At 42.8% G+C, this 13,523-nt stretch overlaps 1 protein-coding gene and 1 pseudogene across 1 annotated transcript in view; one reads left to right on the top strand and one right to left on the bottom strand.

Moving 5' to 3' along the window:
• The window catches only part of CNIH4 (cornichon family AMPA receptor auxiliary protein 4), a 486,096-nt gene that overhangs the window by 102,502 nt on the left and 370,071 nt on the right, over positions 1 to 13,523 (bottom strand). Inside the window, exon 8 of the mRNA XM_044058771.1 lies at positions 3,976 to 3,991. Coding sequence (XP_043914706.1) covers positions 3,976 to 3,991 — 16 coding nt within the window. The remainder of the gene's footprint in view (positions 1 to 3,975; positions 3,992 to 13,523) is intronic.
• LOC122792497 lies at positions 5,659 to 6,061 on the top strand (annotated as a pseudogene).

Here is a 13,523-nt window from a genome sequence, read left to right as displayed (position 1 = left end):
AAGAGCTAAAAAGAAACTGAAAGCAAGATACAATATCAATTGGAGGACCACAGAAAAACTGCAGCAGCAAAAATATCAGAGTGGAACTGGATAGACCAAGATTCACAACTAAGATATTGCCATGAACCGCTAAATGCAGAAAGTGGAAAAGCCTGGGAAAAGGCCAAAGAACAATATAACAATATAATTTATCTAAGAACAATTTTGTGTGTGTGTGTGTGTGTGTGTGTGTGTCGGGGGGTGGTGGTGGTGGTGGTGGGGGGGGGGGGGGGTTATGGAGATGCTTAGGTTTGCAACCAAGCCCAGTAAATATAGAATATCATAATGGAAGTGTCAACACATTTTTAAACTAGTACACTTGCACAGTTCCCAATGGCAAAAGAAGAATGCTGGACATGTCAAATCATGGCCAGTGTGAGGTAGAAGTATATATTCTAGAGCTGTAAAGCTTTGGTAGGTTATAAATTATTTTATTTTACATTTATTGACTGGGATAATCCGACTGGATACATGTCCATTTTCAGCAGAGGCCTGGGGAGAAAAGTTCCAAGGTCACCAAAATTAGATTAAAATACAGTATATACGGTAGTTAACTTATTTTATTTTACATTTGTTGACAGGGAGAGTCCAACTGGATTACAAGTCCATTTTCAGTGGAGGCCCGGGGAGAAAAGCTCCAAGAGAACAATTTTTTGCAAAACATAGTTTTAAGGACAGGCATTTGACATACAATTTCCATAGAAGAGACTCTGACATACGTATTAACTATTAGATAGGATACATTAGTTCTCTACAATATAATATTACATTTTAGAAGATATTTTTGTTATAAGTTTGTACTGTTAGTTGTTGCTTAGATCTCTGTGGAAACTGTTTTGTCCCACCCACCCTCTCTATTTTTGGTTTGTAGTTTAAATTTGGTGGCTTTTGCAGTTGCCCGCCCCACTGTAGATTTGATCTGGGACACTGCCCCAGTCCCATCTCTTTACCACATTCTACCTAATAAACTCTTTCTGCACTTGTTTTTAGTCCTTTTTAATTTAACTGCATTTTTTAAACTGTGTTTGGTCTAATATTGCTACATACTCAAGTGTGCTCGCTTGCACTGCACATGAATTGTTTTTACTACTGTGTTTGCTACTTTTCTGTAAAAAACTGTAAGCCTGTTTCCTACCTTTCCTGTAACTAGTGTTCGAGATACAGATTTGCCGTACCCAGGACTGTATTTAAGCTGCTGAGCCTCCCAAGCCTTTCTGTGTTGGAGGGAAGCCTTCTAGCTTAACAGAGGGAGTGGTAAGCACTAGGTAACCTGTCTACCACATAAGGAGTGGTTCTGGCCCAGAAATTTTAGTTATTGGCTGTTTGGGCAATCTTCCATCTCTCTCAACTTTCTGATTTGAAAGCCTGCATTTGCACTTGTTTCTGTCCTGTAACTCGTCTAGTGCAGATACAGATTTAGTTTTAGCACTTAAATTTGCTTATTCATGCTCAGCACATGTTCAGAACTTGTAAGCACTAAATAAGCTACTAATTACTATAACACTCAGTCTTCCTCATTACCTAGAGGAAAACAGTTTTTGTACTTTTCTCACTTGCTTAGAGGAAAACAGCTCTTGCACTCGCTTTCCTCACTTATCTAGAGGAAAACAGTTTTTTATTCAGGCATGTCCAAGGGTCAGCTCCCAGTCTTCTCTCCTATCTGATGAATCTGGGCATCTTGAGGCAATGTAGAAATTGCCTCATGTACACAGACAACCCTCTTCCTACCACCCAACACTACAACCTGTGAGAGATGCACTTATCTAGCCAAACTGGAGGAAAAGCTCTCTCCAACCAAGACTGAACTCGACAGTCATGAGGAGAAGGTAAACATGTGCACCACACCACACTCATCACATAGTCTCACTAAATTTACACCACCAAAATCCACACATAGTAACACAAAACCATTCACGGAGGTGCTCAATAATAATCTGTCTAAGCAACAGAGACCTCCAAAGCAGAAACGCAAGCAACCTCCATCCCCCAACACAATCCAAATGACACATAGCCCACAGACTTAGTGTGCCACTCAACCACAGCCAATAAGGCAAAACAACGTACCCAACACACTAGTTATAGGTGACTCTATAGTCAGGCACACTGATGTCCCACTCACCAGGCTAAACAAGGAGAAGGTTACTGTCAGCTGCCTGTCGGGTGCCAGGATCCGCCACATAACCCATGCACTCAGGTCACTCCACAACAAGTACAAATATGACTCTGTCGTTGCCCATGTTGGTGTGAATGACCTGAGACGTACCTCCCTGGACTACATGAAAAGAGATATGGAAGAGCTCTCCGATCTTGTAGCCCAGGCAGGTATGACCCTAGCTCTGAGTAGCAGTCTGCCATCACCCAGAATGATACCGCAGTACAAAGACAAAATGATGGACTTCAACAATTGGCTAAGCTTCTGGTGTCATTCTAAGGGTATCCAGTATCTGTCTGTTTGGGATGACATGGTCGACAGACCATGATGCTTTGCCACAGATGGCCTGCACCTGTCGCCCCTGGGATTCCAGATACTGGCTAAGGCTCTTGCTGCCCCTATAGTGCCTTTTTTAGGCAGGGTTCAAATAACAAATTCACCACCATAACAGGAACAGGCTAGAAAAACTGAGGGTAATGCTACTCAATGCTAGAAGTCTAAATCTCAAAATGCACTCGCTTGAGGCACTCCTTAAAATGGAGAACATAGATATCTGTGCAGTGACTGAGACCTGGTTCAAGGCTCCAGAGAGCACCCCTGCACTACCAGGCTGCAACTCATGCCACACCTTTCAGCCATGTAACCTGGACCGAAACACCAAAGGCGAAGGTGTGTCCATATTCATTAAGGATATCCACACCTCCAGGCTAGTTTGCTCAGCATAATGCATCCGAGGTTATCCAAGTACAACTAACTCTGGGCAAAACTGCTATCCAAATTGTAGCTTGCTACAGATCCCCCACCATGCCCCAGGATTCCCACTCCTCTTTTCTTGATGTACTGGAAAATATTAGGCTTCAACCAAACACCCTAATAATGGGTGACTTCAACTATCCCACCATTAACTGGGAAAACTACTTGTGTACCAACTCCTTAGCTCAACGCTTTCTGGAATTCATAAACTCCAATGCCCCAGATCAACTTATCCACATCCCCACCAGGGGCAGCAATATCCTAGACCTAGTCATTACCAACATGAGTGACCGGTGTTCCACACCTGAAGTCAACTCCTCGTTGATCTGATCCGTCCATAAGCTTATCACCCTTGATATCCACATCCCGCTCCCACCCCCCATTAAGGAAACCACAGTAAAAAATTTCTCCAAAGCCAACTTCATGCTTCTTAAGACAGAAGTGGTGAACTTCATGACACCCATGCAGATGGACAATACAGTTACAACTGCTGAATCCTACACAACTGCACTCTATAAGCACTTACGAGTGCATGGATCGTGCTATCCCAAACAGAACCAAGACACTATCCTCCGGAAAAAGGAAGCCAATCTGGTGGTCCCCTGCCATAAACAAACTGTACAACAGAAGGAAGAAACTGTTGCAAAAGAGAGTAAAATCCCATGAATGGAGGAGCTCCCTGGTTAGCCTAAGTAAGAAGCTGAGATACCTTATAAGATCCTCCAAAGCTAGCTACGAAAGCAAAAAAATTGCCACTAAATCCAAGGACAACCACAAAGCATTCTATAACTATGTCAAGAATCTAGATGGCAACACCCAGATCTTCTCTGAGTTACAGCACAAAGGCACGAAAATTACAGAACCAACTGATATTGCCAACATCCTGGCAGATCGGTTCAGTGCTAACTTTACCCCCCTCTCACCCCCTAAAGGGCCCATATCTATACAGGAAGAATGCAGAGTCCCTGTAATTACAACTACGCAGGTAAAAGCTGCACACTCTAAAGCCAAACACGCAGCATCCATGGGACCGGACAACATCCCAGGCTGCGTTTTACACGAACTTCAGGATGACCTGGCTCCCCACTTAATCCTCATGTTCAAGAATAGCCTCACATCAAACTTTGTGCCCACTGAATGGTGCACAGCAACAGTTATCCCACTCCACAAAGGGGGAGCCACCACTGATCCCAGGAACTATCAACCTATTAGCCTGATGAGCCTGGTTTGCAAGGCCATGGAACGTATCATCATGGAACTCATAAACAAAGACATTGGTAACCTCCAAACTCTGGATCCCATCCAGTTCGGGTTTGTGAAAGGCAGATCATGCCTCCTGAACTTTATTAACTTCTTTGAGGCAGTCACCAAAGCCGTGGATGAGGGTAAGGTAGTTCACACAGCCTATCTTGACCTCGCCAAGGCTTTCAACACCATCCCCCATTCTGGAATTATAGCTAAACTCACTAAACTAGGTATAAATCCCTGTGTCACAAGATGGGTTGCCAACTGGCTCACTGACAGAACCCACACTGTAAAAGTTGCAGACTCCAATTTTGACCTCAAAGCAGTGACAAGTGGAGTACCACTGGGTTCCGTCCTGGGACCTCTTCTGCTTGGTATAGTACAGGCTAAAACAAAAGGCCTCTGGCTAACTAAGTTCGCAGATGACTGCAAACTAGGAGCATTGTCAAGTCCCGAAATGATGTGGACATCCTACAGAAGGGCCTCACTGAGACAGATGCCTGGTGTCAGAGCCATGGCCTCAAGCTCGATGCCAAAAAGTGCAGTGTCATCCCCTTTGGTAAAAACTCTGTACCCATGAACTACCACATAGACAGCAATCTACTTAACACCGAATGCATGATAAGAGACCTTGGGACCCAGGGTAGACAGTAGTCTCTCCTTTGATAGTCACATCACCACAGTAGTCAGGAAGTCCTACTTGGCACACCTCATCATAAAAGGGTTCTCATCCAGGAAAAAAAGAGGTCATTGTTCCCCTCTACTCGACACTCATTAGACCCATTATAGAGTACAACGCCCCTTTTGGAATGTACCTCACAAGACATCTGCAGCAGCTGGAAAGGCCACAGAAGTACCTCACAAAGAGGATTACTGGCCTCAAACAAATGCCCTACACGGTCTGCCTCAAAAAAACTCCAGCTTTACTCCGTAGCATATCGCCTACTCTGAGGTGATCTCTGCCTAACGAATAAAGCTATGTCAAACCCTGTTGGACATGCTACACCTAAAGAAATCCCAATCCCTCTGAGCTACATGCTCTAGGGACCTAAACCTTGTCACCACAATAAACAGGACATGCTGGAGGGATAGATTCCTGTCCCAGAGACTTCCTATACTCTGGAACAAGCTACCCATCTATTTCAAGTTCTTCATTAGCACTCTTCAAGAAAAATCTTGATGAGTGGATGGGAAATAGGAAATACACCCTGGGGATCACTTCTGTGTCTCTGCTCGACAGTGGTACAGGAAAATAACTTTCTTGGGTGGCGTAAGTCATGGAACCTTGTTGGCTAGGCTTACGCAGGCCCTTGGGCCGATAGCCTAGTACCTACCTATGAACCTAAGTTTAGGATTCCTGTGATAGATTTACTATCAGAGTAAAAGCAGAGAGATGTAGAATAAGGCTCAGAGAGAGCAGATGACACCTGTTTTAAACTCACTTTGTAGGATGAGGTTTTGCAATGATTATGATTTGGACAAAGCAGACTGCTCGGAAGTCTTGTGGTGGAAAGGCTCCTTGTAAACAGCTTGCTACAAAGGCTGCTCGCAAAAAGTGCTCCAGCTACCAGTGGTGTTAAGAAGCCTCATTGTTACCGGCTGAGCACTGTTGCTCTCAGAGAAATCCGTCGGTATCAGAAGTCCACCGAATTACTTATTCGCAAGCTTCCTTTCCAGCGACTTGTTCGGGAGATTACCCAGGATTTCAAGACAGATCTTCATTTCCAGAGTTCTGCTGTCATGGCCTTGCAGGGGGCAAGCAAGGCTTATCTTTTAGGCCTCTTTGAAGATGCTAATCTGTGTGCTATTCACACTAAGAGGGTAACAATCATGCCCAAAGACATTCAGCTATCACGGCACACTCGAGAATGAGCTTAAAATCTACACAACCAGTGGACCCCATATCTAAGCAAGCAATAAGGTTTATGATTACAATTTTTACAGAGGTTACATATCTACGTAAATAACAGTAGTTCTGGGGTTAATGAAAATCAGAGAGTAGGTTTTCATTAAGTAGTTCAAGTCAGCTAAGCATACTCATACAGTTATTTACAGATACAGTATTTACAGTGGTTACATGTCAAAACACATTAGAGTTAAACAAGGTAAAGGTCAGGATAGTGCCACAGATGAGCCAAAATAACTATATTAGTCTCATTGTCAAGAAGATTTAGTCAGGTTTGCTACATTGACATAGCCAGTTTAATGTCAAATGTTGTTCAAGTCTAGTCTTGAATTTGCTCGGGGAGTTGAGCAAAGTAATTTTGGTTGGGAAGAGAGTTCCAGGATCTGCTACCAGAGTTTGCGAAGAGAGAATCACTGGCAAAGTGTTTAGTTTCGATAGTCTGGACTAGTAATTTATTAGAGGATCGAAGTGGCTGGTGATTGTGATGGGGTAATCATATTTTTAAGAGCAGGAGTATTATCTGAATAGTAAATGATCTTATGGGCAGTTATCATCAGGTTATACTGGCTCACGCTGGGTAGTTCTAGCCACCCAAGCTGGTTTGGTGAGTCCTATAAGGCAGGCCGGTGGCAAATCTGGCAATATGGTTATAGCAGATAGTTTATGGAGGACAGATTTGTTTAGATTGGAGAGTATTTGGGATGCATACAGTAGAGTTGAAAGTAGGTGAGAGCGAGCTATGGCAGATCTAGCAGGAGGGGTTAAGAAGGCTTTTATCCTGTAAAGTGAGCCTAGTTTTTTATTGATGGTCTTTATAGACTGAGTAACATGTAGGTCGAATTTGAGATTATCGATTAAAACACCTAGCAGTTTTGTAGAGGAGTCTGGGGAGATAATTGTGCCATTATTAGATTTAATGGTAAAAGTGAATGCAGTAGACCTGTGTGTTGGTGAGAATAGCAACAGTTTGTTTGTTTTGGGATTCAGGATCAGACGATGACCAGAAAGCCAGTTTTCAATAGTGTTAAAGGTGGTTTGTATAGCTGACCACAGTTCGTTTGGAGAAGTGGCTGAGCAAATCAGGGTGGAGTGGTCAGCGTATTGGACTCAGCTGACTGTAGGGATAACAGAATACAGTTCGTTAATGAAGATGGAGAAAAGAAAGTGCCCTAGTATGGATCCTTGGGGTATACCTAGTGTGTTGGGTAGGAGTTTAGAAAGTTTGCTTTGCCAAAGGACAGTCTGTTGTCTATCTTTCAGATAGGATTGGAACCATTGGATGACTATTATCTGGGCAGAATGTTTTTAGGGTATGGATTAGTAATTGGTGACCCACCATATCAAATGCCTTGGAGAGATCCAAGAAGAGGGCTGAGGACATGTTATTGCGGTTGTGATTTAAGGTATCGGAGAAGGCTAGAAGGGCTGAAGTAGTACTGTGGTGCGGTCGGAAGCCATGCTGGGAGTCTGCCATGAGGTTATTCTGAGTTAGGTGATGCATCAATTGTCTATGGATGCATTTTTCCATAATTTTTTGCAAGTGAGGATAGTATTGCTATTGGCCTACAATTGGATAACTTAGTAGAGCTACCTCCTTTGTGAAGTGGGATTACATAGGATATTTTCCAAATAGAGGGGATTCTGGCTTCTGCTATTGTTCGATTGATTAGTATCAAGATGGGGCAAGTAAAGGCATTGGCTGCTTTTTGTAGATACTCGGCAGGGAGTTGGTCAGAGGAGAGAGTAGTTGGTTTCAGTTTTTTAATCAGGGTACAGATGAGGGAGGTGGCAACTGATTGGAATCGAAATGTAGGTTGGTTTCTGGGGGTGTTGATTTCATGACGGGGGGGCTGGGAGGTAGTTGGCTCGTTAGGGCTTGAATTGTCTCAGTAAAGAAATGGTTAAAACTGTCAGACTTCCTCAGGAGGTTTATCAATGGAGGCTGTGGGGAATGGGGTGGAAGTTTGTCCAGGATGTAATAGTTTGTTTATACCTGCCCAGAATTTCTGAGGCTTGTTATGATTTACTTCCTGTACATTATAGTAGTAATTTTTTTTTGTCTAGTAGAATGGATTTTTTTAATGACGTTCCTCTGTTGCCTATATGTAATGTGGTCTTGGGGGGTCTTTAGTAGTTCGCCATAATGTCCACGCCTTATTTCTGAGGGTGATTTTTTGTTTGGACTCTTTGGAAAGCCATGGTGCAGTTTTTGCCTTAGCTCTTGTTTAACGTACGGGTGCATGAGAATCAAGGATTTCTATGAACTTGTTGTTAAAGTATGCGACTGCTTCATCGAAGGGGAGGTGTCTTAAAATTGACCATTTACATGAGTTTAGCTCTTGTTGGAATTTGGTGGGGTTAAAGTTTTTATTGTTTCTTACCATTCTAAGTAAGGGTTGTTGGGGGTTAATGGTTTTGTGCTTAATAATATAGGTGGGAAGGTGATTGCTTAGGTCATCAGGGAAGGTCCCAGAGGCGTACAATTGCGGATGACTATTTATAAGTACCCAATCAAGTATGCTTTCTTTTTGGTTTGGTTTAGCTATCCTGGTAGGGGTTGGGATGACTTGTGAGAATGCATGCAGGTTGACATGGGTTGTTGGGGAGTCTGAGGAACAGGTTTTCCAGTCAATGTTGAGGTCTCCGAGTAGTATGGTTTCTTGGGGGTAGTGAAATGTTAGCCAGTGAAGGGTATCTTTAAGTGTGGCTACATTATTACCTGGGGGAATGTACATACAGATGATATAGATACATTTATTTTTATTAATTTGTAGTTTGGTGGCAAGAATTATTGAGTTGTTAATTTGAGGTGGTTGTATAGCTTCAATGATGACGTTCAATGCAGATTTATATAGAACAGCAACCCCATCCCCTTTTCTGGAAGCACGATCCAGCCTGTATATTTTATACCCAGGTGGTAGCACTTCATTGTCTGTAATGCTAGGTTTTAGTCAGGTTTCAGACAAACAGAGAATCTCAGGGGAGTGGATAGCTAGGAGTGCATGGCGTTCATGTACCTTGTTGTTAATACTTCTAATCTTAAGGTGACAGGCCAGTAGAGAGTTAGCTGGCCTATCAACTGTAGGTTTATAACTTGGATTACAACTGGGGGGGTAGGTTTGACTGAAGTGGATGGGCCGGGGTTGGGGTGGATGTCACCATCAAGTGTTAGATTAGTTTTAAACCTAGTGATGCGTTTCAAGAGTTTATTTATGAGTTTATAATAATGTTTTAATTTAGAACTAATGCTTCTGGGATTCGCGGGTTGATAGCGAGAGCAAGGTGCAGGGCTGGACACTGTACTGTAACATTGGTGAAAGGTGGAAGGGCTTACAGTTGGGGAGAGAGTATGGCCTATTGGGTACTGATATCCAGTGAGATACTGGTTTTCATACAGGATGAATAGATAAGGGGTCAGCAGAATGGTTAGTAAGGAGAAGTACAGCACTATGTGTGGAGGAGTGTGGTAGTTAAGGGTCTGGATTGTTTGGGTAGTCCAATACCAAAAGAAAGGATGATAGATTTAGAAGTAATAGATTGGGGATGGAGAAAGTATGTTAGGTGGATGCTGATAGGTTCTTATAGATGGGGATGTGGATATGTAACTTTAAATTTAGTGGTACTGGGGGCAGGGAGAGGAGCGGAGCGGGGCTAACACTGCCTACAAGTGTTTTCTAAGGCTTCCTGGAGCAGTAGGTAAGTATTTAAAGATCAAGTTTAACAGCTGTACTGTAAACTGTATTTTAAGCTCTTTAATGAATTTGCTAGGTTTAGAGTACGATTTTCAGGGTTCTAAGGTGGGAAACCAATACGTTAGTGTAATATTCAGGGTTTTGTAAGCTTAGAAAATAGTGTTGTAGAGTACAAGGGGTAACTGATTTAATTAGAGCAGGAGGGAGCCAAATTACTATGTGGGACAGACTATAGGTGCTTTAGACCTAAGTCAGCAGTGTACATTTGCAAAGGATTACAGGTTTAGGTATTAACCTTAGCAGTTTGTTGTGGTCTGACTTCAGATATGCGCAGTTTCTGCGGGGTAGCGTCCTTCAGGTAGGAGAGCCCTTTTAGTCAAGGTATTTTGAGGGGGACTACCTAAAAATAGAAATACAGTAAAAAATAAAATCCTTACAGGCACACAAACCTAACCACTGTGCAAGCAAACATTTGATCTTTCACTTCAACTACGGTATTTTACAGCTTCGTACAGCTACAAGCACTATAGATGCTTTGTTTCCTTAATAAAAGGCTGCAATCAGAGTTAATCTGTGCTGGCTTTGGTTTTACTGTAAACTAAATGAGGCACAACACAAAATATGCTAGTAATTAAATTAAACAGTCCTTTGGACATGCAGGCTGCTAATATTGCTAGTAAACTGTACTTTGGAGCACAAGCATGCTGCTTGTTCCACTTGCAGCGTTTTTCCTTATGCAGCTAACAAACTTAATAAACCTCTGCACAATAGTTTGTAAATTTCTGCATACACTGTTGGAAACTCCTGGTGTTCTGGCTGAAGTGTGATTTTCAAACAATCTGGAAATATATCGCGGATTGATAAGTATATTTCTTGGCATTTTAACCTTTCAGAGTTCTGCATTGTCTTAATTTGGCCTGACTGAATTATTTTATATATTTTCTGGTATTGTTTACAGTTTCTCATCTGTCTTGATTATTTTACATATTTTCTGGCATTGTTTTCTGTTTCTCATCTGTCCTGAAACTGTTTCCGCTCCCCCAACCCTATTCTTGTGGTGTTATAGTTGTTGACTTTGCAGTTGCCCGCCCCTACTGTAAATTTGATCTGGGGCACCCCCTCCCAGTCTGGTGTTCACTCTACTTAATACAGAGAGAACATATGAGAAGGACAACCCACTTAGGTTCTTAACCTCAAATTTTTCTTCTGCTCCTTTTTCCTCTCTCCTTGCACTTTACTAAAAACAATGCACTTTATTTTGCTTTTGTCTCTTCTTAAAAGTACTTAATTGCATTTATTCTGCTCCATTTATTACTGCTTGGTAGTAGCCTGATTAAATTGTAACCATTACTCTAAGCCTTTTGGTTTAAGCACTTGGGCTCCAGACCAGTTTTACATTAAGAAGGTTTATGGTCTGCACTGTTGTGGCAGGACAGGTAGCTTACATCCTTCTAAGTTGGGAATTGCTGATTGAAAGCTCAGTGTCCGTTATTCTAAAAGTGTATTAGCTCTGGTTAAAGCACTTGGGCTTCGGGACAGTTATTTTACATTAAGAAGGTGTGGTCTGCACACTTGTGGGAGGAGAGGGTAGATTCTGCCCTTCTGTGCTGGGAGTTTCTGGTTAAAGGCTTATTGTGCCTGCTTATTTGAACTGTTTCTTTCTGAAATTGGTACACCTTGTTTGCTGTAGCATAGACTAAATTCAGATCTGCTGCATCTAGATTTTGTTTGTATAACTTGAGCACTAATCCAGACCATCTGTTTTTGGGGAAGGTTCCCCTGGACCCTAGTGGCAGGAGTGTGCAGTTAGAACTTGTCTGATCAAAGACTGGAACGGGGCTCAGTTTTTAGCTTATTGGTTAACTGGTTTAAATCAGTTTGCTCATTTGCTACTGTTATATTTAAAAATAAAATACACTTTACGCATCACCGCTTAGCTAGGGTTAAACTATTACAGGCTCCATAAAGTCTGCTCTTCAGATTTTCCCTTAGAACTAGCCAGTTTTTAGTTGTAGCACTAAAATCTGTTTCGTTGAGCTCAGCACTTGTTCAGAACTCGCTGTAAGCACTAAATAAGCTACAAATTCCTACAGCACTAAACTTTCCTTACTTGTCTAGAGGGAAAACAGTTTTTAGTACTTAAATAAGCACCTATCCAGGCATGTCTAAGGGTCAAGCTCACTGTGTTTTCTCCTGTCTACCTAATGAATCTGGGCATCTTGGAGCAATGCAGCAATTGCCCCATGTACAAAGACAACCCTCTCCTCCTACCACCCAGCACTACAACCTGTGAGAGATGCACTTATATAGCCAAACTGGAAGCAAAGCTCTCTTCACCCAAGACTGGACTAGACAGTCAAGAGGAGAGGGTAAACACTTGTACCACACTACACTCATCACATAGTCCATCAAAACCTACACCACCAAAACACACACACAGCAACACAAAACACACATCTACATTCGTGGAGGCTCTCAAAAATCTGCTCAAGCAACAGAGACCTCCAAAGCAGACACGCAAGCAACCTCTACCCCCCCCAACACAACCCAGATGACACAGCCCACAAACTCAGTGTGCACTCAACCACAGCCCATAAGGCATAACAATGTACCCAACACTCTAGTCATAGGTGACTCTATAGTCAGGCACACTGATGTTCCACTCACCAGGTTAAACAAGGAGAAAGTTACTGTCAGCTGCCTGTCCGGTGCCAGGATCTGCCATATAACGCACGCACTCAGGTCACTTCACAACAAGTACAAATATGACTCTATCATTGTCCATGTTGGTGTGAATGACCTGAGACGTATTTCCTTGGATTACATGGAGGGACATGGAGGAGCTCTCCAATCTTGTAGCCCAGGCAGGTATGACCCTAGCCCTGAGTAGCATCCTGCCATCACCCAGAATGATACCACTTCAACAACTGGCTAAGCGTCTGGTGTCATTCTAAAGGGATCCAGTATCTGTCTGCCTGGGATGACATGATTGACAGATCATGATGCTTTGCCAGAGATGTCCTGCACCTGCCGCCCTTGGGATTCCAGATGTTAGCTAAGGCTCTTGCCACCCATATAGTGCCTTTTTTAGGCAAGGTTCACATGACAAATTCACCACCGTAACAGGTACAAGCAAGCAAAATCTGAGGGTAATGCTACTCAATGCTAGAAGTTTAAACATCAAAATGCATTTACTCGAGGTACTCCTTAAAATGGAGAACATCGACATCTGTGGAGTGACAAGACACCTGGTTCAAGGCTCCAGAGAGCACCCCTGCATTACCAGGCTATAATTCATACTACACCTTTCGACCACTGAACCTGGACCAAAACACTAAAGGTGGAGTATCCATATTCATTAAGGATATCCACACCTCCAGGCTAGTTGCTCAGCATAATGCATCCGAGATTATCAAAGTGCAACTAACTCTGGGCAAGACTGCAATCCAAATTGTAACTTGCTACAGATCACCCACCATGCCCCAGGATTCCCACTCCTCATTTCTTGATACACTGGAAAATATTAGGGTACAACCCAACACCCTAATGGGCGATTTCAACTACCCCACAATTAATTGGGAAAGGTACTCATGTACCAACTCTTTTGCTCAACGTTTTCTGGAATTCATAAATTCTAACGTCTTAGATCAACTTATCCACACCCCCAGCAGGGGCAGCAATATCCTAGATCTGGTCATTACCAACATGGGCGAATGGTGTTCCACACCAGAGGTCA

Source organism: Protopterus annectens, chromosome 1.part2 (assembly GCF_019279795.1).
Source record: "Protopterus annectens isolate FY-2018-M chromosome 1.part2, PAN1.0, whole genome shotgun sequence".
Classification (NCBI taxonomy): domain Eukaryota; kingdom Metazoa; phylum Chordata; order Ceratodontiformes; family Protopteridae; genus Protopterus; species Protopterus annectens.
This window is presented reverse-complemented; position numbering and strand designations above follow the sequence as displayed.